Source organism: Lepidothrix coronata, unplaced genomic scaffold, assembly GCF_001604755.1.
Source record: "Lepidothrix coronata isolate B3197 unplaced genomic scaffold, Lepidothrix_coronata-1.0 Scaffold21, whole genome shotgun sequence".
Classification (NCBI taxonomy): Eukaryota; Metazoa; Chordata; class Aves; order Passeriformes; family Pipridae; genus Lepidothrix; species Lepidothrix coronata.
The window spans coordinates 888,119-910,933 of NW_016690201.1; the positions used below are offsets into that span (position 1 = coordinate 888,119).

The 22,815-nt window shown below is 39.9% G+C and overlaps 1 protein-coding gene across 9 annotated transcripts in view; it reads left to right on the forward strand.

Annotated features, from left to right (window-relative positions):
• BBX (BBX, HMG-box containing) overlaps window positions 1-22,815 on the forward strand; it is a 139,208-nt gene that overhangs the window by 71,212 nt on the left and 45,181 nt on the right. For all 9 annotated transcript variants that reach the window (XM_017807948.1, XM_017807953.1, XM_017807954.1 and 6 more), the window contains 4 exons: window positions 6,755-6,925; window positions 8,471-8,713; window positions 15,193-15,391; window positions 21,007-21,074. In XM_017807948.1, coding sequence (XP_017663437.1) covers window positions 6,764-6,925; window positions 8,471-8,713; window positions 15,193-15,391; window positions 21,007-21,074 — 672 coding nt within the window. In that variant the 5' untranslated portion in view covers window positions 6,755-6,763. The remainder of the gene's footprint in view (window positions 1-6,754; window positions 6,926-8,470; window positions 8,714-15,192; window positions 15,392-21,006; window positions 21,075-22,815) is intronic.

The following is a 22,815-nucleotide window of genomic DNA, read 5'->3' on the forward strand; positions in this document are numbered from 1 at the left end:
TTGCAGTAGATTACATATCTCATGACTTTTCAAGCTTTACTTCTTTTATGCTCAAGTCTCATGGAAAGATTCATGTTCATTTAGTAACTTTTAAAACGCAGTTTCTGGAATGGTGACACAAATGGACACAGTATTCCTTGCACAGATTAGGCAAGTTTTTTCTGTGTATTGAATGCATGAGGTTTTCCTGTTCAGTGTGAGCTTTTCTTGTGCCATCCTGTGCACTTGCTATCTCTGTGGTTTCCATTCTAAAAGCAGATTTGGAGTGAGCTAGCATCTGAAATGCCCTTACAACCATTCTTACTGATAGCTCTGTGGTATTAGCTATGACAGTATTAAACAAAAGCAAAGCTAAATGATATGCAAATAAAAAGGAAAAGTGAACACTAGTAACAAATTTATCCCCCCTCTTTTTTTTTTTTTTTTAGTTAAAACATCCTGATAGCATGCTAACACTGAGTACAGTTGTTCAACATAAAATGCTTTTCATACTAGACGAAACCCAGTTGATTTCTTTGCATTAAAAAAATCCCAAAGAAAATCTTACTTCTTGTGCATGTGTGAATGAACAGAGAAGGAGCAGAGGTGAAGTTTAAACTCTATTGACTTGTGTTATGTGTTGCTTTTATTCCTTTTTGGTAGGTATGAAAGGGACACTTAGAAAAAAAACCAAACGAAAAAAACAACAAAACCCCAAAATTTAAAAAAGTGCTGTTGACATTCTTTTTATGATGCTGGAGTTTAATTTTATGTATTAGAGAATAAAGAAAGCAAGCAACTCAGATCTGAGTTTGAGAATAAGGAACAGTTTAAAATACTTTATGAAGATGGAAGAGTGTGTCATTAAAAATTAACTAAGACTTGTGGCTGTGTTGCTAAGTGTTTCTTGTGCTGATAGTCTATCCCAAACCTCCGCTAGCAAACAGGACCCCATTGAGTCTCAGCATGTTCCCCATTAAACCATCACATCTCCGAAAATTAGAAAGCTCATTAATGGCTTTCTGCTGTGAAACAATAAAGAGTATATGCACTGACTGGTCAGCAATTAGTGCCAACTAGTTTTTGTCATACATTATAGAAATATTCTGGTTCCTTTTTTCCAGAACTAAAAGAAATATATTTAAAAAAAAAACACTTTCTGTATTTGTGTAGGTGTATTTCACAGCCAGCAATCTCCTTTTACTTTTATTTGAAAATGTAAATACCTCTTCAGTTCGTTAGACCTGCAAGAACACGAACTCATTTCCCGATCTCCTGCTTCTTTGTTGAAACAGCTCGGGTCACTGACTCAGTAGCCCCCACAACACCAAGCTATTAGTGTCATAGTTCAGTCCTCTATTCTCTCTTTGGTGTTTGTTTTTATGAAGTAGTAGAGAATTTAGATAGTGTAAAACAGAGCAGAAAGTGTGGGAAATCCACTTGGAACTCTCCCTTTGCTCCTTTGTACCAGTAATCTTCATTGAGTTAGCCGAGGGCCCAACTGGGCTCCAGGAAATGTGGTTTTAAGGTAACAGAAAAGCAGAAATTAATTTCCACTGTCTTCATGGAAATGAGCGTTGCTGAAGTTCAGACAGTGTTCCATGGAGAACCTTCCAACAGGGACTGTACCACAGTCACAATTCACATCTCTAGGGTTCTGCTTTTGCAGGTCTTGGATTTCTTTCTAGCCTGTATTACAGTGCTTCATTGTTTTTGAAGACCTTTATAAGGACTTTGGTGTTTGTGAATGTATTGGGGGATGCCTGGTGAGCTCACCTTGTTCAGCACAAGCAGCATTTTCAGTGACAGATCAACAGTGGGGTGAGATGGTCCCAAAATTAGTACTGCAGAAGTTGGTCACCTGTGTATATAAGGTTTCATAAATAACAGAGTAAGCTAGGGAAAACAAAACTTAATGTTACCAAATGTAATCAAACACTTGTTGTTATTAACACTTAATAAATGAAGACTTGCATACAGTTGTGTAATTAAAATAGAAACATGCAGTAAAAAGGTAAACAGTCAGTCTTCTCCCCTGCTCCCCCTCTTCCACCATCCAGCTCTTTTCTTAAGAAATCTTAATTTTTTTTTTCTTCTGAAGCTCTGTTAGGTATACATATTTATAAGACATCTGAGAAAACTGTGATTCTTTGATTAATGTTTCCAGGACCAGAAAGGAAATAATACAGCTAGCATCAAAAAAAAAAACCAACTTTATCTTTTTTTACTGTTTGATCTGTGTCTGCACAAAAGTAGGTGTAGAATGTCACCCTGAAGGTATTTCTTGCTGTCAGTGGATCATGAATGTCAGCCTTGACAGGTATCCTCTGGTGATGTTATAAAGCATATGTGGCTTATTTTAAGCAAAACTGTCCATACTTTGGTCTTGTTGAAATATTCCTACTTTCTCCCTAGTGGCTGTCACCTTTCTTGTCATCCTTAAGCTGAGAAGTAGCTTGTAAAATCTTGTTAGCTGGTTTTAATGATTTTTACTCTTGCTAACTTCTAAAAGCCATTACATCTGCCTTAAAAGATGCATGATATTTTTACTGATGCTGTTGAAGAAATTACCTTTTTTTTTTTTTTTTTGTGACATGGTTCATAAATTCCAGTTACTGCAAACTTTGCACTTCAGGTGCTGTGTATCTTCTCTACTTTTAAGCCCAGGTCCTGCGAAGACTGCCCATGACTGGCGTTGTGACTTTCTGTGGAGCTTTTTAATTGCCAAGCATGCTTCAGTTCTTGTAGGGTCCAAGTCCAGCTCTTTCTTCAAATCCTTGCTGGTAGGGATGCTTGCCAGCACTTGGGGGTCCCTGAAAGTAAGAGCAGGAGCTGCTATTTTTGATTGCTTCTTTCTGCCAGTTTCCAGTCTCTCATGCAAAACAAGCAACTAACGTGCTGTTGGCAATGTGTCAAGGCAAAAAATAACCCCAGATAAATAAACAGAATCTTAAGAATCAGGTAAATGGATTCCACTGATGTTTTGCCATTCACAAAGTAAATAGTGCCAGTAAAACTTTCACTGTGATTTAATCATACATGCACTCACTTGACCACAGAGTGTCTTGTCTAAGTAGTTACACTGCATTTTGTCAGAAGGAAGGAAAGTATCCATGTTAGCTGTATTTTGCATTTACCTGAATTTTTTTGTGGTCTTTTCTCATAATTACATGAGTATGTGAATATCAACAATTATGACAGAAATGCCCATAAAGTGGGAGGGTAGTAATATGAAAGATGAAGCAATCCAAAGGAAAGCAAGTTCTATGTTGGCATCCGTTTTTAAGAGGAAAAGTCCCATGTGATGTAATAGAGAATTAGATCGTTTTTCGTTATGCCAATCCTATATTTGACTGAGAAAGGCATCAGAAAAAAGTGAACACCAAAAAAAGTGTCTGAAATACAGATCAAAACTTATGAAAATTTGAATATGCCAAAATGCGGAAAGAGGATTTGGAAACATAGATGTATTAAAAAATAGAGGCTGAAATAATTTTGTGTTCATGTTATGAATGAACCTCTATTTTACAGGCAAGAAGAGAAAGCATGGAGGATAGAGTATATGGCTTGACATACTTAAGGGGTGAGGGGCTTCCAGGCCATGCAGTTAAACTTTAAAGTCAGTCTGTCGTCCTTAAAGGCAGTCAGTCCTTCCATCAGTGGGGTCAGATCAGCAGGGTTTTTGTTGTTGACCATTGCACTCCAAAGTGGAAGCAAAAAGTGACTCTGTGTGTTTCTGTAATATATGATACCCATATAACAACCAGGATCTGACTTACTCTATGTCTTGGGTCTCCTAAATGCATGTTCAGCTGATAGGGTAACAACCCATCTTCCTTAAAAGCCCCTTTTTTTAGTGAAACTGCTGCTTCAGGGTGACAAGTAGTAGGGTAAAACAGTTCACAATTTAAGAAAACAACTAAAGGAACATCCCTTGAATTCCTGAAGCTGAGCATACATTTCTATTTTAGTGCTAATGTGTGGTGAGCTTTAGTTAATTTATTTTAGAGGTAATTGAGTGTTCAATACCTACACTTGGAAAACAAAAATTATTTGTGAGCTGGGCTGTAGTGAAGAGGCGTAACATACTGAGAGTCCCTTTGGGATTTGCAAGGTGACAGATGCTTAGTGTCTGTGCTGCCTTGCTGAACTCAGCATAGAGGATAGGCAGGGCCTCAGGAGTGATGGAGGAGATGTGTAAAATACACTGTGGAATCACTAAAGTCTTGTGCTGATCTGTCTAAGGAAGGGCAGCAGGCAGAGAGGTGCCAGTTAAAGGCAATGCCGTTGTTGAAATAGCCCTGAGATTTCAGCTGAGCTGAGGAGGATCACGGAGCGCTCAAACATTAATTTAGTTTCACAGTAACAAGGTAGAAGGTTGCCAGTAATACTCATGTACTTAGGACTGATTGTAGGCAGAAGCCATATGATTAGCTCACCTACATAAGTCAGTGGTAAGGGCTGGAGTAGCTGACTCCCCATCGTACTTGTAGCATATTTATCCTGCTCAGAAATAGGCCACATACTTTATTGACTAGAGTTACAGGTAGATCTGTATCTCTTAGCAAACTCTGAATCTCTGAATGAATCTCTGCTACCCATAGGAGCTGAAGTTCCTGCTTGAACATTAACTCAGCTTTGTTGATTTGTGTCTGAAAATACCCAAACAAAAGCAAATGGTGGTTCAGCTCTTTAGGAAGAGAGACAGATGGGGAGCATGGTGCAGTGGCAGAGGTTACAGTGGGATAAAAACAATTTCAAACATGCATTTTATGATACTGGATTGCAGCTTAATTTTCCACACTTTAATGTTTTTTTAAAGCCAAAGTTGTTTGTGTATTTGGATCTGTTTTGCAAATCACGGAAGAAGATTTAGGTGAAATGGGCCATGATTAAGTGCTATATAATACTTGCTGTAACCAGCAGGAGTTGATTACAGAAAATGAACAGAGGAGTGGGTGCTGTGAAATCAAAGTTTAAATGTCCTCCAGGTAGAAGTGACATTATGGGGATAGCAAAGTGTGTAACTTCATGGGAAGCAGCTGCAAAGTTACAGGGCCTCCTTAACTGGTAGGGGGCTACAGTCTGCTGACAAGTGGGGAGGAGCTATCAAACCCTAATATGCATCCAGGAAAATGCCATTTTAAAATGTAGGTTAAAATATCTGGACCTATTTCCTTCAGGCTTCAGTTGTCTCCTCCAGCAAGCAGTGTCTGAAGGTCCTTCAGCTTTCTGCACTGTTGGAGTCAGCAGAGGAAGCAGCTGCTTACTCAAGTTTCTGATGCAAACAAGGGCATATTGCCAAAATGCCAGTGAGTTAACCAACAAGAAACATACCTGGAGGAGATCAACCAAAACCAGCAATAGTGATCACTAAATGGGTGGGATATGTAGGAGCATGGCTGGAGCTGTGTGGGCTGTATTCACTGTGTGAGATAGTTCTCGTGAGTCATTTGCCCAAATGGTGGCACCATGGCTTGGGCAGGCAGTGTAAGTGCAGGTGTGGCAGCTTTCCCTCCTTCTGCTTTAGGCTGAAACATTAGCATTGTACATAGCATCTTCCAGAAAACAGCATCCTAAAATGCATTGTGGCCTTGCAGTTTGACCCCTTTCCGTGCCCTTCTCCTGAGAATTAGCAACAGAGCTTCTTCTGGCTTTGCCAGTGGGACCAGGACTTAGCCCAGCTTCTTTTTTCTGCTGGTGAGAAGCCCCTGTGAGACTTCATCAATTTTTGTTGGCTTTATAAAGATGTAGCTTGCTAACTGCTCTTCAGGTTCAGTTTGTTTCGATGTTTGCTTTCTTAGAAAGCCAGCCATGCTCCTGTCAGGCTTACCATTGACAGTACACAGTACAAACAGAAGGCTGTGGGGGACCAGACTGTGTGCCAGCACCGCTGGCTCGCCGTGGGCTTCAGTACTTGGATGTGATGTGCTGATTTTATTTATTTATGTATTTATTTGCCCCATATTTGAGTAGCAGATCTCTGAAGTCAACTCTTAAATTTGTAGTTGGGATGTGTTAAGCTTGTGTTTTTACTGAGAAGTAGTTTTGAGGTATATTTTAGATAAGGACACATGCGGACAAGATAGATGAATAAATAAATATGATTTATCTTCTGCACGCACTTGGATCAGCACGTGGTATTTGTTTTCTGTGAAGTACTTTGGAAGTGTCAGCATAACTACTTCTGGTGTTTGGTTTAAATTTGTGTTTTAAAACTCACTTCTCTTAGGGACTCAGATTTCCTTCTCTATTGCACCCTTTAATGACACTGGAGAAATCCTAGCTCATAGTATCATGGGGTTTTGTATCAACATTGCTATATATAAATGCATGATTAATGGATGAGTGGCTGGTGATGTGTTCCACTGCCAGAAAGAGGGATGTCCTGACATTTTCAGTCGCAAAATATGAAAAGCTACAATGGTTACAGGTATGGGAGAGCTATGGAGTCTCCCTATCACTTAACTAGTGAAGTGTGAGGGCTTCTCAGCTATGCTTCAGACAGGAGCACATTTGAGAGCTGGACTGGCTAGCATCCTTACTTTATGCTCTTAAATTGTATGTTGCTAGTTACTGTAGGCATTAAGTGGAAACATTAAGATTGGAAAAGGTACATCCATCCTTTTGTTGCTAATTGGAATAAATCCCTATCTAGTATCTTGCCAAAAACTTCCAAGAGTCTTGTATTAGTGCTTCATATATTTTTCACTGGTTAGATGGTCATTTATGTCTGAGAGTTTGTTGTGAACTTATCAATATTTTTTCATGACAGGTCACAGTAATGAAAGGCAGTAGTAGGAATAAGGATCACTCGACAGAAGGAGAAGGAACTGGGAAGCGACCAAAAAGGAAGTGTCTTCAGTGGCATCCCCTGCTTGCCAAGAAACTCCTTGACTTCTCTGAAGAGGAAGAAGAGGAAGAAGAAGAAGAAGATATTGATAAGGTAGATTTCATTGGATGCTTTGACTACGGATGGTTAATGGTGGGTCAGATTCGCCCTAGCTGTGTTTTTTGTTTTGTTTGTGTTGTCTTGCTCTCTTTTGTGAACAAATACAGACAATAAAAATAAGTGATACTGTGCCCATAAAGCTATAAAGGCAAGTAGTGACACAAGAAAGTGAATTGTCAATCATGCTTTTAAAATCATGGACAAATTTTTTTAGAGTTAGACTGTAAGAGTTTTAACTGGGTTGTTTTAATAACATGCTGCACATCTCAATCTTGATTGCTCAAGATGTGTTTTGATGTGGTCTTTTTAATTGTTTATTTTAGACATGATGTTGGCCTGTGCTTGGTGTCTGCTTCTAGTGGCTCTGAGGCCATAACAAACTAATAGTTTTTGTTCTTTTTTTTTTTTAAAGATTAAAAAAAAGACAAAGATTAAAGGGTAAAAAGAAGGAAAAAGCTGTCAACAATTTTTGCTATCTTTGCATGTGAAATTCAGCTTATCCTCTAGAGTATTGAGTGCACAGCTGAAATAATCTGTCTCCAGTTTGACACTTGGTATTTTGGTATTGTTCAATGACACTGACCTTATCCTGTTTTCATAAGGACCCCCCCATGCCATGTGGCACCTCACAGATCTGCTGTTAAAATCATCCTCTCTAACAAGAAGTGGGAATTGCTTATGGATTTGTGATGTTTCCATCATGTGGGTAGCATTCATATCTGAATCTCCTTGATGCCTTCCTAAGGCAGGAATGAAGAGGTCAGTGCTGAGGAGACTGCCTTGAGCCATGTGCTAATAAGGGAGTGTGACCTTGATAAGGATAAGAAGGAGCCTGATACTCTGACAGTGCTTTCTGATGACCTTACAGGTCACTTTCACAACGTGGTATAAAACAGTAGTGTTGCTGTTAGGTAGGAGGTGGTTTTCCGTGTCATGCAATAATTTGTTTCATTCAGTCAGAACTAGTCCTTTGTGGCATAACCCTTGTAGGAATGGTACCCTGGCCTGTAAATGGAGAGAGCGTGTTTTGGCAGTGTATTGTGTTGAGATTTGCCCTCTGTCTCTGACTGGGCTGCAGTGCTGCACAGCTCACAGGCTGAGCAATGAATGGCGGAGATGGGGAAACAACTTTACCTGTGCCTTTTCCTCCCTGTGTGCTCTGTAGTTGCAAACAGCAAATAACTGAAGACCAAGGTAGCTCTGCTTGCCTAATCCCACTAAGATGATTTCCAGGTTGTAGGAAGAGCAAAGAAGAATGAATTCCTCCCTCCAGCCCCTTTAGAACTATTACTAGAGAAAGCTCCTCAGCTTAGAAGTCTGTTCTATGTGGAAGTCAGAGTTTAAGTCTTGCAGAGAGCATGAATGAACCTTGGACTATCAGGTGAGGAGGTTTGATGTAGAACTCTGCATCTCCTGGATGGAACAGATGGCCTTTGGAGACAGCTGTGTGCATCCGTGTGCTTCTCCCTCATTCACACTCAGTGTTGGTGAGAAACGTGGATAACTGAGTTCACACCCCTTCCCTTTTGGTTCTGCCAGGTGCCGCTCCTTGGCCCTGATGGTTTAGAGCAGGATGCTGATGAGACTGAAGATGACGAGTCCTCAGAGCAACGAGCTCGCCGACCAATGAATGCATTTCTCTTGTTCTGCAAACGCCACCGCTCTCTTGTGAGAAAAGAACACCCTCGCCTCGATAATCGTGGCGCAACCAAGATCTTGGCAGATTGGTGGTCTGTTCTAGATCCAAAAGAAAAACAGAAATACACTGACATGGCCAAGGAGGTATGTTCTGTCTCAATGGTGGATGTAAAGGGAGTTTATTACATATTTATCTTCTTTTTCTCTGTGTATTAAATGTTTTCTGTGGGATCTTTCTCTTCTCTGAGTTTCTCAGCTTCCCTAGTGGGGCTATGGTGCCCAGCTGCTGTTCTTGCTTTAATTCACTTGGTCCTCGGGACCAGAATGAAAAGAAATTGGTCTGGGTACACAAACTAATCTGGCTCTAGTAGTCATTGGTACAAATGTACTTTGTGATAGATATCACCTGATAATTTCTGCAGTACAAGCATTAACACGTGGATAGCGGCCATTGAAAACGGTAACACACAGTTCACTGTCAGCTGACTAGTGATACTTAGCTCAAGCTGTTCATGTGATACCAGTAATACAGTTTGTTATTATAGTACAGGTGGACCAAACCAAAGGCACAGTCAAGAAATGTAGTCCCTTTTTACCTTTGATGCTAAAGAATTAAAAAATTATAAGTGTTTCATGAAGTATGTTCCCTGTGTATTGGTAACTATTTTCTGATAGAGCAACCTTTGATGAGTCCAATACCCAAATCAGAGAGCAATACATAAGTCAGAGTCCCTTAACAGGAAGCAAGGGAAAGAGATTCATCCCCATATTTCACCAAGTATCTTTACATCACCTGAAAATTTAAATGAGACTTTTTAAGAAATATCTTTCTTGATAAGCTGTCCCCAAGAAGGCTATAGTTTTTGATAGTACATCGAGAAAAACACAGTGAGTTAGTTAGGCTGACAACATCAGCCCAAAACAGATCCCTGTAATTACTTGTGTGATATAGATTGTGGATAACCTTTTAATTCAATCTTAATAAAAATAATGGAGCACCAGTGAGAAGGAAAAACATCTCTCTCATTTGTCAAGTAATGCTAGCACACTATGGGAAGTGCAGGTAGCTGTGAAACAACTGGGAAAACTAGTATCTGTGTCTGCCCTGTGACCTGGAGGTGTGTGCTGCTGTTAACATGTATATATAAGGTCTGGCTGTTCAGTAGTTTGTGTGAGCATGGAAAGGTCCACAGGAAAAACAAAGTGTTCTGCATGGCAGGTCTCTTTTGAAGCAGGGTCTGTAGTACCTCTGTAGTTCCCCATGTGTGGCACAGATTTGAAATATTTGAGCCTCAGCTTTGTCCAACCATTTCTGTTTTGTTCTGCATTCCCACTTACAAATTAATGATGCTTCTCTAAATATGTGGGGAAAGGGCAGTTAGCAGATTCAGTATAGATGCAGAGAAGAAAATTAAGAAATAATTTTTAGAAGAAACAGACACAATGTGGCTTTTTTTTTAGCCTTTTGTCTTGCTGAAGGAAACTCATTCATTAAGAGGAAAAATTGCAGAACTTCTGTACGAAGCGGCAGATCTGAAACTATTAATCATATTGTTGTAGAAATCATTGTTCCTGTAGTGATGGGGTTTTTTGGCATGAAGAACAAATTACATATTCAACATCAAAGTGAAACAATAAATCTTAGTAGTTTACATCATTATAAGTAGTTCCAAAAATGCATAGAAAAGAGATAGAGTATAATTTGTATTCTTTAAACAGTGTATGTTACAACAATAATTAGCAGCTGTAATGTGCTACTGAATATATTTGGGACTTCACTAACAAGCCCACTCTGTATGTGTGGATTGGTCATTTTATGTTAACATTTGCTTTTGACAGAACCACAGAATAGCTGGGCTTGGAAGGGATCTCTGAATATCGTCTAGTCTAACCTACTGCTCAAGCAAGTTCACCTAGAGCAGGTTGCACGGGTTTGCCTGTACTTAGACTTACTACTGAGACTGTCAAAAAGAGGTTAACTCTAGTGAAAACCACTTGTTAGTGTTTTTCTTTTTCCTAAGGAGAGCTTATTTAAAAATCAAGAAGGTGAATGCCGTTAGAAGAACATAAAATTACCATTGTACCAATAATCTTCTGTTTTGGTACCTATATGATAAGTTCATTGAGGTTTAAAATACAGCAGGTGAGCTTCTCTTACTTAAACGTAGGTTTTCAGTGCTTTTTGAATTCCAGTTTTCACTGCATAGCCTCTATCCGTTGTACTGGCAGGGCACACATCTCCCAGAGGACCCTGTATCATGTCTGCTATCCCCAGAATGTGTCTTGGGTACCCCGAGCATCTGAATCAGAGGTACAGGTAGGCCTGACAGAAGTGATCCCTACTGCAGTGGCTACAGCCCCTGTTGTTCTGCAGTCTCTAGAATGTTTTTTCCTACTTGATGCTGTAGCTTACAAAGCCAGGTAGGTTAGATCAAGCATCAAGAAAGAAGCTTTCAGTTTCTTAGCTGCTTTCTACTAGCAGTGATACTATCTCAACAGTATGCAAGTCAAGGCATTTGTATATTTATTTACATATGTCTAGGTATGTGCAAGATCTAGCATTTTGGAAGATAGGGAGGCGCCCAAACTTTTTACCAGTCAGAATTACGTGACGTTTCCTAGTGGACTGGACATCCCTGACTCCCACTGAGAGGCTAATCAGGTCTGTAGTTCATATAGACAGTTTGGAAAATCCCATTATGTACCTATCTGCACCTTGGGGTGCCTTAATTATCTGGAAAAACTGATTCCACCCCCCCACTCTTTTCAGTCTTGTGATTGATGGTCTCTTGTAGCAACACCTGCCCTGGAGACCTGATGCTGCACCTCCAGAGCTTGATGTCTGCTTCTGATGGTGTTTTCTTTAGGACCAGGCTTTCTATTTCTGTCCTGCAAACTTCCTAGAGCAACTTAACTTTAAAAGTTTCATGATCTAGGATATAAGCCCAGTAGCCGGTTAATACTCCAAGTGGAACCACAAGTGTTGCTGCCTTGTTAGCATTTTTCTTCACTGATGGGAAATTAATGTGACCACTCATAAATATGCTCCAGCATTTTTATTTACTTCAGTAATAGGAATAATGTTCTTTGTTAGCTCTTACAGGACTTACTGGAAGTATTCGGCCACCTTGGAAAGTGAGATTGTTACTGTTCAAGCCCTGTTCCCTTGGTAGAAGACACTTCAATTTTAAATACGTCTTTGCATCAGTGAGATCTGGGCAGTTGGGATTCCTTCCTGTAGGGAGCAGCCTGATAAATGTGATTAGACATTGAAATGGGCTGCCCAGGGAGGTGCTGGAGTCACCATCCCTGAAGGTGTTTAAGGAAAGACTGGATGTGGTTCTTAGTGCCATGGTGTCGTTGACATGGTGGTGTTGGGTCACAGGTTGGACTCAGTGATCTCAGATGTCTTTCCCAGCCTGGTTGATTCTGTGTTTCTGCTGCCATTCAGTGGCTGAGTTGAACACTTGAACCTGCGAGTCCTTGGCCCGCGATGTCGTAGGTACAGTCAGCCCAACTGGGAGCTTGCTGGCCTTGAGGTGCCACTGCTTTGGCAGCTGCCTCAGGGTGGGAGGGGATGAATGTTCTGGCTTGCTGGCTGGAGTCTGGAAGTCCACAGGGTGACATGTGTGTAGTGCAAACCCGGCATCCTCCAGGAGTGAAAAACCGGCGTGTTCTATTTTCCGGGGATTCTTTTTTTTTATCTTAGATCTCTGGGATTCATGTGACATTTAATAGCCAGTTGATGGGATTTAAGCATACATTTTAAGTTTAAGCATGTGCTAACTGCTACCCTGAGGTGTAGCTGGAATCCACTTGTGAACTCCTGTTCCTGCTACAGCTGGAGAAAGCAAATCTTTTTTTATTTGGTGATGAAAGCAACTCGGGGAGTTGCACTAAAGCACAACACATTTTTTAACCGCAGCTCTGAAGTGGCACCAATCCCACTGCATAACACAGCATTCCTCAGGCTTTCACAAAACAGAAATGATGCATCAGACTAATCCCACAAACATATCCTGGATTTTATCTTACCTGGAATTTTGGGATGGGACCATGCTGGGCTGTCCCTCCTACTTGTGTGGGAACCAAGGAGGTGTCTTTGCATTCCAGGTTAAGTGCTTACTGTTTGGGTTGGGGTTTTTTGTGGTTTTGTTTGTTTGGTTTGGCTTGGTTGTGGTTGGTTTGTTTTAATTGACTTTAGAGGTGTGCTTAGGCTGGCTGCATTAAGTTAGTTTACCTCACAGTTGGTCAAAGGGAGGAAAACAGTCAACTCTAGTATTGTTTTTGACATTTTCTTATTACTGTGTAGCTCATTAAAGTTATCTTCTCATGACCTGGCAAGCAGAATGTATCTCTTCATTTTAAGCCTTAGTCTAATAGTCACAAAAATCAATAATGAAAGTCTTTCTGAGATTTGGACCAGGCCCCTGTATACATTTTATAAAAGTCCTTCTTTGCCATAGTTTGACTTTTTAAATCTTCTTTTCTTTTATCACGGGTGTTGAAACTGAACAGTTCCAATGAATTGTCCTCCCTTAGTTTGTCCCCTCCCCTTCAGAGAGTGCAGTTAATGTTCACTTCTTGGCTTTGCAGAGGAAAAAAAAATCTGTTAATACACCAGCTCACTTGAATTGCTCTTGTTGAAAACTGATTAAAAGCTTATTGCAGCCTCGTCTCGCAAATGGTATGCGTTCTGGTTCTCATTTGATGGGCAGCCTGTCGGCTTGTCAAATTACTCAATAGAATAATTCAGTTACTCAAAGCAGCATTGCTGATCTGAAGAGCTTATGCACCTCATTGCTAGCAACTGTGCTTTTCACTGCACAGGCTGGAAACATGATTTGTGAGCGGGCTGTGGCTTTAACAATAGACGGCAAAGCTCCTTCGCCGCCGTGTATTTCCTTTTCTCCTCTTCCCTTACCCTCCCCTTCCTTTCCCTTCCCTCCACCAGGCTATTTTTGTGGTATACTGAGCTCCTAGACCAAACTGAGGGAAAGGGAAAAGGCACGAGGTGAGATGTCGCAGTCCTTAGTTTGCAGATTTAATACATATGCGCTGTTCAGAAAATACAGTGTGTATGTGGGTCAGTGATCCCTGCAGATCTTTATTATTTATAGCCATTTCTATAAATACAGGACTTCACACAGCGGGTTCATGCAGTGCTGTGTTTCTTGTAAACTGAAACGTTTTTATCTGTGCTACAGTCTGGAGGTAGCAAGTGCCAGTTCATAGGTTAGGACGGAAATGAAAGCAAGCAGTGCACATGCGATGGTGATCCTGCCACAAGGCATGCTGTTTATTGATCTGGGAAAACACCGTAGTGGCTCCATCAGAGGACAAGGTTTTCAATGCTGTTTCTGTATCTGATGCCCAAGGGATTTTTTTCCTCTCTGCCTGTGTTTCTGTGCACGCATGTGCATGAAACATAGGTGCTTCTCTGTGCCGTAACTGGGACTGATGACAGCTGTGTGGGTGGGAACGAGTAATCACAGAACAAACTTCCTGCAACTGCCCTGCCGTGTACTTCCAAGGATAAAACCGCTCTTTTGGTCGTTTGCTGCCATTGAGAGCTGCCCAGTCCTGAGGAGGTACTGGGATCCTTCTCCCTGCAGTCTGGGCACTGGTACTTACTGGGTAGGCTCCCCCAGCAGCCAGTGCTGAACACCCCTATCAGTTGTTATGCAAACATCTGCAGCTGGAATGTGTGGCATGTTCCTCTGATTCGCTAGTTCTCCACCTTGCATAGCAACACATTTAAAATACTGAAATGCAGTCTTTCTATTGCTGTTAACATTCAAAAATCTCATTTTAATCTGGTCAGCAAGATACTTGAAAAATGTTGCTGTTGCGTTTTGTGAATAAAATAGGTCATCGTCCTTTCCCCTACCTCCCAAACTGTGTAGGATCCAAGCCTTTTTCCCCACCCACCATGTGTAATCTGGCTTCCTTTGTTTTGCTGCCTCATACCAAGAACACAGCAAACAACTGAGATGTGTGCTGGGTGCTCAAGGCCAAAGAGTGTTTTAAATGGTCACAGTTTATTTTATGCAGCCATGCAGCATGGCACATTTTGGAAGAAGCACTGGGAAGATGTATCCCAAGATACTGAATATGGGATTATACTGGTTCTGATTTATTTTTGGTGCCTGGTTTGGGAAAGCATATACTCAAATATTCTAAAATACAAAACAGAGAAGAATGGGTGCAAGGTAAGACACATCATGCTGCATTTGTTGCTAAATGTATGTTTTCATTTGATTCAAACTGTAAAGCAAACAAAGATTGTACCTGCTAAAGAATTCAAATATCTGTTTCTCATAGCATGAGCATGCAAGCACTGAGGAGTAGTTTGCAGGATCAGAACTTCAGCCTGCTCTGGGTAATGGACCCTCAGGAGAAGAAGGAGAAACCCCACTTTTTTATATATGACTCTACATATCTTAATATTTCTTCTTAGCAAATTGAGTTGGTGGTCAGACTCTAAGCATGTGATTAAACTGTTAAAAAAATCAAGATATTTAAGGATTATTTACTGTATTAAATCCTCTTACATGCAGTGCACTCTGTTGCCTTGTGGATAGTATAATGTCATGACTGGTAATTTTCCTTTTCTTTTCTAGTACAAGGATGCATTTATGAAAGCAAACCCAGGGTACAAGTGGTGCCCCACAACCAACAAACCTGTGAAAACCCAGACATCCAGTGTTACGAACAGGAAAAAGTTATGGGCCATTGCATCAGATTCTGCAAAAGACTTACCGAGCCCAAGGAAAGTAACCAAAAGTGAAGAAATGCCACAGCTTAACTTTGGGATGGCAGGTGAGATTTCCATCCACATTACTCAGCTGTAGCATCTTCATTTTGTTTGGGGATGCAGCATTGAAATGGAACTGTGATACCAGTTTTCTTTACTACACATGGTACTGTACTGCAAATAACTTTCATGTCCCAAATTAAGTTGCCAAAACTCTAGTTAAACCTCTCTGTAACAACTTCCTAAGATTTTCTGTAGTACATGAGTACTTTCGAGAGTCAAGTCCAGATATGTGACATCATAATCCATACCTCCTTTGGAGTCCAGATTTGATTGATTTTTGATTCCAGTGTATCTGCTGTTAGAGACTTTCATTCTCTGGTCAAAAAGAAAAACACTGATTGTGTGCATTCTGTTTATGTGTCATAGAGTGTTGTACTCTGTTTAGTAATTTGCTGCTTGCAGAAATAATATGTGGGTGTCTCTGAAGTTGGAGATGTTAACATTCTTGTGAATCAGTGTACTAGTGGGGCTAACCTTTTTGTATTTAAATCCAGAGAAGCATAATTTAATTTTGTTGAAATATGCTCTTTTGCCCGTTATATTTATATCTTGGAGGGTCAAATTCTAATCTTTTAAACATTTGAAAAAAAACTAAATATGCAAAGAAGTGTAGGTGGAGTGCCTGAACTGGTAAAAACCAGATAATCTCTCACTGATATCCATAAATAGCAGAACTGTTGTAATCATGACCTTGAAATACAGAGACATTATTGTTAAATACTGGCAGCTTAAGAACCTAACAGTCAAGATAGAAAATATTTTTTCCCCCACCATTCTTTTTTCCATCTTTTTTCCTTTTTTTTCCCCTCATTTAAAGTTTCAGATACATCAGTATTTATAAAATTAAAAACTTTGTCATATCCTACCTAGTTTATGACAAGTGTGTGGCAGATAGGACTTTTCTGCTTAGAGAGATTTTGAGCTGGAGAGTGGAAAATGGTTTTACGGAACAAGTGTAAGGATAAAAGGCATGTATACCTTAGTATAGTGGTATGAAAATTTCCATAATGAAATTCCTTCTGGCTATTAAGGAGCTGTGAAATGTGATCAAATAAAGTTTTTCGTGCTATGTAGTTCTGATATATGGGAGACCAGTTCCAAAATTTGCAAGCCCCTTCATCCCATTCTGCTTTTGCTATTAGAGGAATCACTTCTATGCTCCTTAAATATTTATTAACTTAATGCAAAGAACAAGTAATAGGTCTTGACCTACCTCTCATCCATCCCCTACAGCTCCTGCTGGGCTATCCTAATGTAGAGTTTTTGAGTACAGAGATCTTGAAGCAATACCTGTCAGAGCAAAGGACAGAGAAATTGAGAATTAAATAGAAACTAATCTAATCCACTGTTTTATCTATAGAGCCGTTCATTTCTGAAGAAGGGCCTTTTGTGCTACGTGTGATAGTCTTTATTTTTATTTTTTTTCTGCAGACTGAGTCAATGAGCATAGTAATTCATAGGGATCTTGGTCCAGTCCTCACACCAACGAAGGCTGACAATTTCTTGAGTATAACAGTAGCTCGTAAGATAATGACAGGTTCTGACAGACAACTTAGCAGCATCCACATCATGAGAAGTGTGCCATGCCAAATGGATTACTGCTTTGTCAACTATATAGCAGCTCATGCTAAATATATTTATTGTGCTCTTCTCTTCTTGACTTCACATGATAGTTCAATTCAACTCTAACTCTTCTATCCAGTACGATCTCTTTTAAAATCCAAGTTGTTTACTAGCTGATGAACTGAAATGTAGCTGAACCACCTCAGAAACACTTTTACCTTTGACATGCCACTGACTGCCTTGTATCTTCAAGGCAGATAACTTCCTTAGGACAAAGTTTATATGATTCCAGAGTCATGCCAGGAAATCTGTTTTATTTGCTAATCCTGTCTTTTTACATATTATATTTAATTTTGGGAAATGTAATATATAGGTAGTAAGATCTTTCTTTTTTTTTTTTTTCAAGTCCCACACAGGCTGCGCTACTCCTTTACTTTTTGTCATTAAAGGAATAATCACCCCACATTTAAGTGTCTTTTGTTCACCTACCTTTAGGTCAAGAAGCTGAGGTGTGGCACTAGCATTTGGCTTCTGACCTGCAGACCAACAAATCAGTGTCCGTGACGATCTGGCCTGGAAGTTGTAGTTGAGCATGCTTTCCTCATGACATGGCTCACCTGTGATCTGTTGTAGGGTGTAGGGCAAAGGCAACTGTTGTTTGCAACAGCTTTGCCGTAAAAATGTGCAAGATTCCCAGTACTTTTCACATTTTTGCATCAGAAGAAAACTATCTGAGCCAAAATGTTTTTTAGTGAGGCAAACGGTGGAAAAAAGATCCTTCCTAGAGTAGGCTGTATCCCTATAGAAACGCTATTTTTGTTTTTCTGGAAAGAAGCTTAATTATGCTTTACCCAGGTAGAAGTTAGCTGGAGCTGGTACCTGCTGGCCTTCTTTCTGCTTAGTTCTTCCTCAGTTCTTTCTTTCTCTGACTGAAAAATGGCGAAGATGAACAAGTTAGCCTGCTGAGTCTCTAACCAGCCCAGTACTAACAAAGTATGTCATTCCCAAATAGTGTGGTGGTTTTAAGTTTCATCAGTATTAAAAGCTGTTGAGAAAGTCACAAATTGCCTCCCATTCTGCAAGTCAAATGTGTGTGCTGTTTTCTTACTTAGTACTGTTGATCTAACTGTAAATTACTCCAAAATACCCCTTGAAATTAACTCTTCATACTACTAAGTTCTTAGTGCCAGAAGAGAAACATCGGTGTGCTGAGAAGGCACTATAAACATATGGCAGTGTTTGCACATGTACATTTTGTCTTCCCTTAGGTGAAGTTATTTTGTAATTTGAAACCTTAGTGGAAGGATTTTTGTTTTTATCACAATCAGACATCTAAGCACCAGCCCTCTGCTACAGCTGCAGCATAAGTGTTCAAGTTGTTTAAGCATCAAATTAAACTTTCACTTTCCACTTAGCTGTCATTTTTTCCTTCCTCTTAATTTTTATATTTAAATAAACAGTTTAAGTATTTGCTTACTTCAGGAAAAAAACACTTCTGTCTTTGTCCTCTTATGATAAGCTACTTATTTGAAAGGCAGAAAGCCAAGACCACCAAGAAGATATTTAGAAGAGGGGCAAGAATTTTACAGCCATGAACTGAGTGTTCTCCAGTTGGCCAAAACTGAGGAGGGGGAAAAAGACCCACGGATAACTAAAATGAAGCGTAAAAGAGCAGCTGGGAGTCATCAGTACAGTGTGGGCATAAGAGAGTGCCAAGGGATTGCTGGAACCATTGGAGATGGATGTGCTTGATGACATCAGGAGATCTTGAGTTATTTAGACTAGGAAGGCAGGTGGAAGAAGAGTAGGGCGATTCCTGTAAATGCCGAAAAGGGAGATGCCATTTAGGAGAGCAGTTATTAATCTTAAAGATGCAGGCATCAGAAAAAATATGTACTGCCTAGCCCTGAGTATATTTAAGCTCAAAACTAGAAGAAAGCCCTTAATGCTTAGAAGATTTGGATTCTGCAAAAGCCTTCCAATGGGAATAAAGTAGAAAGCAACCAGCCAAGCCCTTATTGTTTAATATGCAGCTCTATAAGTTTATGATGGGCCTGGAGATCTCTTCTGATCTCTCCTTCCTCCAAATTAACGGGCTGCTCAGGCATTATTTTTCAAGATACATGTTCACTTGTCACTTCTTAATTGCCCTGATGTCCTCTGGTTTGAAGGACTGAATGGTTTCTGTTGGCATAAAGTGCTGTGCTGACAGGATAACTTCACTTACAAATTCTACTTAGGTACTTGCTGGCCTTTCCCAGTTTTTGTCTCCGTTTCTTCAACCACTTCTTGTTACTAGATTCTACACTTTCAATAGTTTCTTGTGTCTTCATAGAAGCTTAATCGGTTTATTTCCATTTTTATTTAAAAATAAAAACTCCTTAAAAATATGAAAAACCCCACATGCCTTCTACCTGTTTATTATGGTGAAGGAAAAAAATAATTCTAGTTGAATATTGGGTATGAAGCCAGATGCTGTTTAGGATGCATTTTAAAGATAATGATAAGCCACTCTTCTCCTCCTTGAGATAGTGAATGAGCCTGGTTTATTCACATTGTTTTCATCTGCTTCTATTTAATGCCCTTCTGAGAGATTATTGAAAGAACTTACCATGTGAAAAAACTTACCTTGTGAGTGTCAGTGTGAGATGCTATCTGCCAGAGAATTTTTGGCAGTATCTGTGGTATTGAATTAAATAGCACCAATGAGTATTCCCATGAACTGAACCTTGATCATCTGTAGCACTAGATTGTTTGGGGGTATACAGGTAGCAGTTTGGCCCATGTCAGCTGAAAAGATCAACAAATTCCTTGGCCTCACTCCTGAGTGAGAAGGGGCCGGGGGATTTCCCAGTGGGCATTTTAGTTGCAGCTATTTTGCATCCAAATTTTGCATACCAAAATGGAACTAAGTGGACAAAGGTAAGTGTGCCATTTGGCCTCCATTCCAGGGAATGACCCCATGTATGGGGGCTACATGTAATTTATTGTTGTAGAGAGAGTTTTTGTATAGTTTAGTAAAAGGATATTGGAAAACATGCTTAGTGAAACCTGAGGAAATTTCCTTAGCTTTTGTGTGTTTAATCATTCTGAAGTTGATGTTTCAGCAATACAGCAAGGATAATGCTTCTGTTTCTCTCATGTTGTGGCTGTTGTATGAGATATTTGGGCCACAGTCTGTCTCCCTCTCTCTACATGACACTGTTAAATCAGGCCCCGACATTTCTTCCAAGGCATTCCCTGAAAATCAGACAGTTAGTCTTCATAGTGATGAAGAGCAACCACTGTTCTGAGTGGAAAAGCCACTCCATGGCTAATGCAGTGCCAGTGTTTATTGCTTTCACTTGTCATTTTCTGAGCTCCTGAAGTGCAGGAAGGCTGGAGGCGAGGAGCTGTCATTATCAAATACTTGAAGAAAGAACATTTATATCTCCATTTTACTTGCCTCAATTATATATTGTATTGGCAGGGCAACAAGTAGGCAGGCAGCTTGCCTGGCCAGTGCCTGTGCTGTTCTGGCACAGAGGATCAAGCGCTTCATGCTTCAGAGCTGTCAGGCTGGCACTTTTCGCCACTAAATGCAGCTCTAAATTAAAGACAAATGAAAATAGAAATTTTGCTTCTGAGCTTGATCGTGTTGTTTTGTTCCATCTTTTAATTTGTTCGGTGGCTAAAGAAGGAACCAATCCCTTGGTAGGAGCATCCACTGAGTTATAAACATGTGCATCTTTGTGTATATTTATGTATGAGATCATTACAGTTGCTGTTTTAAAGATATTCATCTCTGTAGTACATAAAACCTTTGGCAGTAAAATTGTAAATCCACGCAATGGGGTGTTAAGCACACAAATCCAATTAAATCCTTCAAACAGCTTTGAAAGCCTTCCCAGAGGGTACAGAAATGGTTATTTGTGATTCTCTTGAACTGCCTTTTATGGCAGCTTGCTTAGAGTGTCTGTGACAAGTAGTCTTCTGGGGGTTTAATGCTGCAAGTGGTAGGTTTCTTAAACAAGCAAATGAATCAACTTAAGACTTGGTTTTACTCTTTTAACAGATCCTACACAAATGGGAGGCCTAAGTATGCTGCTTCTAGCAGGGGAACATGCACTTACTGCACAAGAGGTAAGGAACTTTCTTCTCTCCCTTACCACGAGACCTCAGTTTAAAGAGGCCTCATAACAGGAGTATTTGACAGTGGGGAATGAAATTTAGGACACATCTCAGGTAACCTCAGGTGGGACTGAAGTGTGAATCTTGTATCCCAACTGTGAATGTAGTTGAGTCCAGTTTTTGTATCAGTTCTGTATTAACTCTGCTGACTGAATATTTGATCACACCAGGCAAGTGTACCCTATGAAAGAATATTGCCAGAGGTAGAAGGCTTGAAATACTGTGACTGTGTTAACAAACAGGTGATTTGCAAGCTTTTGTAGGCAAGGATTTTATATGCTTTTGTAATGCCTCACACAACTGTGACCTTGGCACTAACAACAAAATAAGTACCTAATAACTTCCATACAGTCAATGTCATTGTATAGGCATTCTGAAACCATGCAAGTGCTAGGAGGTAATCAAAGTATTGCAGTCTACTCCTATTTACTAAGTCTTTATATCTAAAAAGAAGTTTGTAGTTCAGTTGCAATCACAAACTTTTTTTATATTTTTACAAAGGAGTCTAGTAAATAAGTGTGCCTGCATACCTCCAGTAGTGCAGAGACCTCTGGTCTTTCTTTATATTGATTAGTAATATGATCTGTTTTTGAGGCCAGCTTTGGAAATTGTTCAAAAAGCAACTTCTATGTTGGGTAAAATAGGTAGTCACTGCCATGAATCTCTAGCCTGGAAAGAGCAGTGGAAGTGAGGAAGGTTTAACTTAATCTACACGTGATACCCCCAAATGGAAAATGTGTAGTGTGTTTGAGATGGGTTGTTCCTCTACCACCAAGACTCCTCAATGCTTTGCACACCAGTTTGAGCCATGGAGGTTTTTGTGCAGGTGTGGCTGCTGGCCTTCTGTGCTGCAGAAACACTAGTGTCAAGTTGGCAAAGAAGTGAAAAGAAATGTATTCCTTGTTCTAAAACGATTCTGTCCTGTACTTTTCAAACTTGTAATCTCTCAGTTTGGAGCATAAAAACTGTTTTTACTATGCTGTTACATTTCAATGTAAGGGAAGGTATATTGTAGTCACAGATACTAAGTTCCATTAAGAAAGGTCTTCGTGAGTTGAGTTTTCTTCATTTTATATAATAACCTCAAGTAATATGATTTCAGGTGGTAGTGAAGGAATAAAATCTACTTGTAGATTTAGAGACAAATCAGAGAGAATGCCGTGCAATTGTTTTAGTACTTGGATATTTTTTTAATCAGAACTTTTTTTTTTTTTTTTGAGCAAAAGACATGTTTCCCGTGTGCCTACATAAACCTCATTTTTTCTGATAGGAGTGTGCAATATGACTTGTGATGTAATATTCACTTTATGTGTAAGCTATACTCTGCTGTGCTCTTCTGGGCCTGTAGTCTTCTTTTGAAACCTGGCTCTCCACATCAAAGAAGCAAGCTGTGTAATCTGCTTTCCCCAAAAGTGGGGAGCAAAATTATTGTCATAAATACAGCCTGAACAAAACTAGTTGAGGGACTTGTTGGCTGTGCTTAGAATCACAGTGGGGCCATAAATTAGCCCGTACTAATCAGTTATACTATTTTAATTGTACTACCCTCTCTGAGAAGCAGGTAAGCCACAGAGCACTTTCCCAGGAAACTGCACATCTCCAATCCTTTTTGAGGGTCCACTTTGTAAAATACATCCTCCAGAACAATCTGGGTGATTGGTATTCTCAAAGGGACCCAAATGAACGAAGTTGA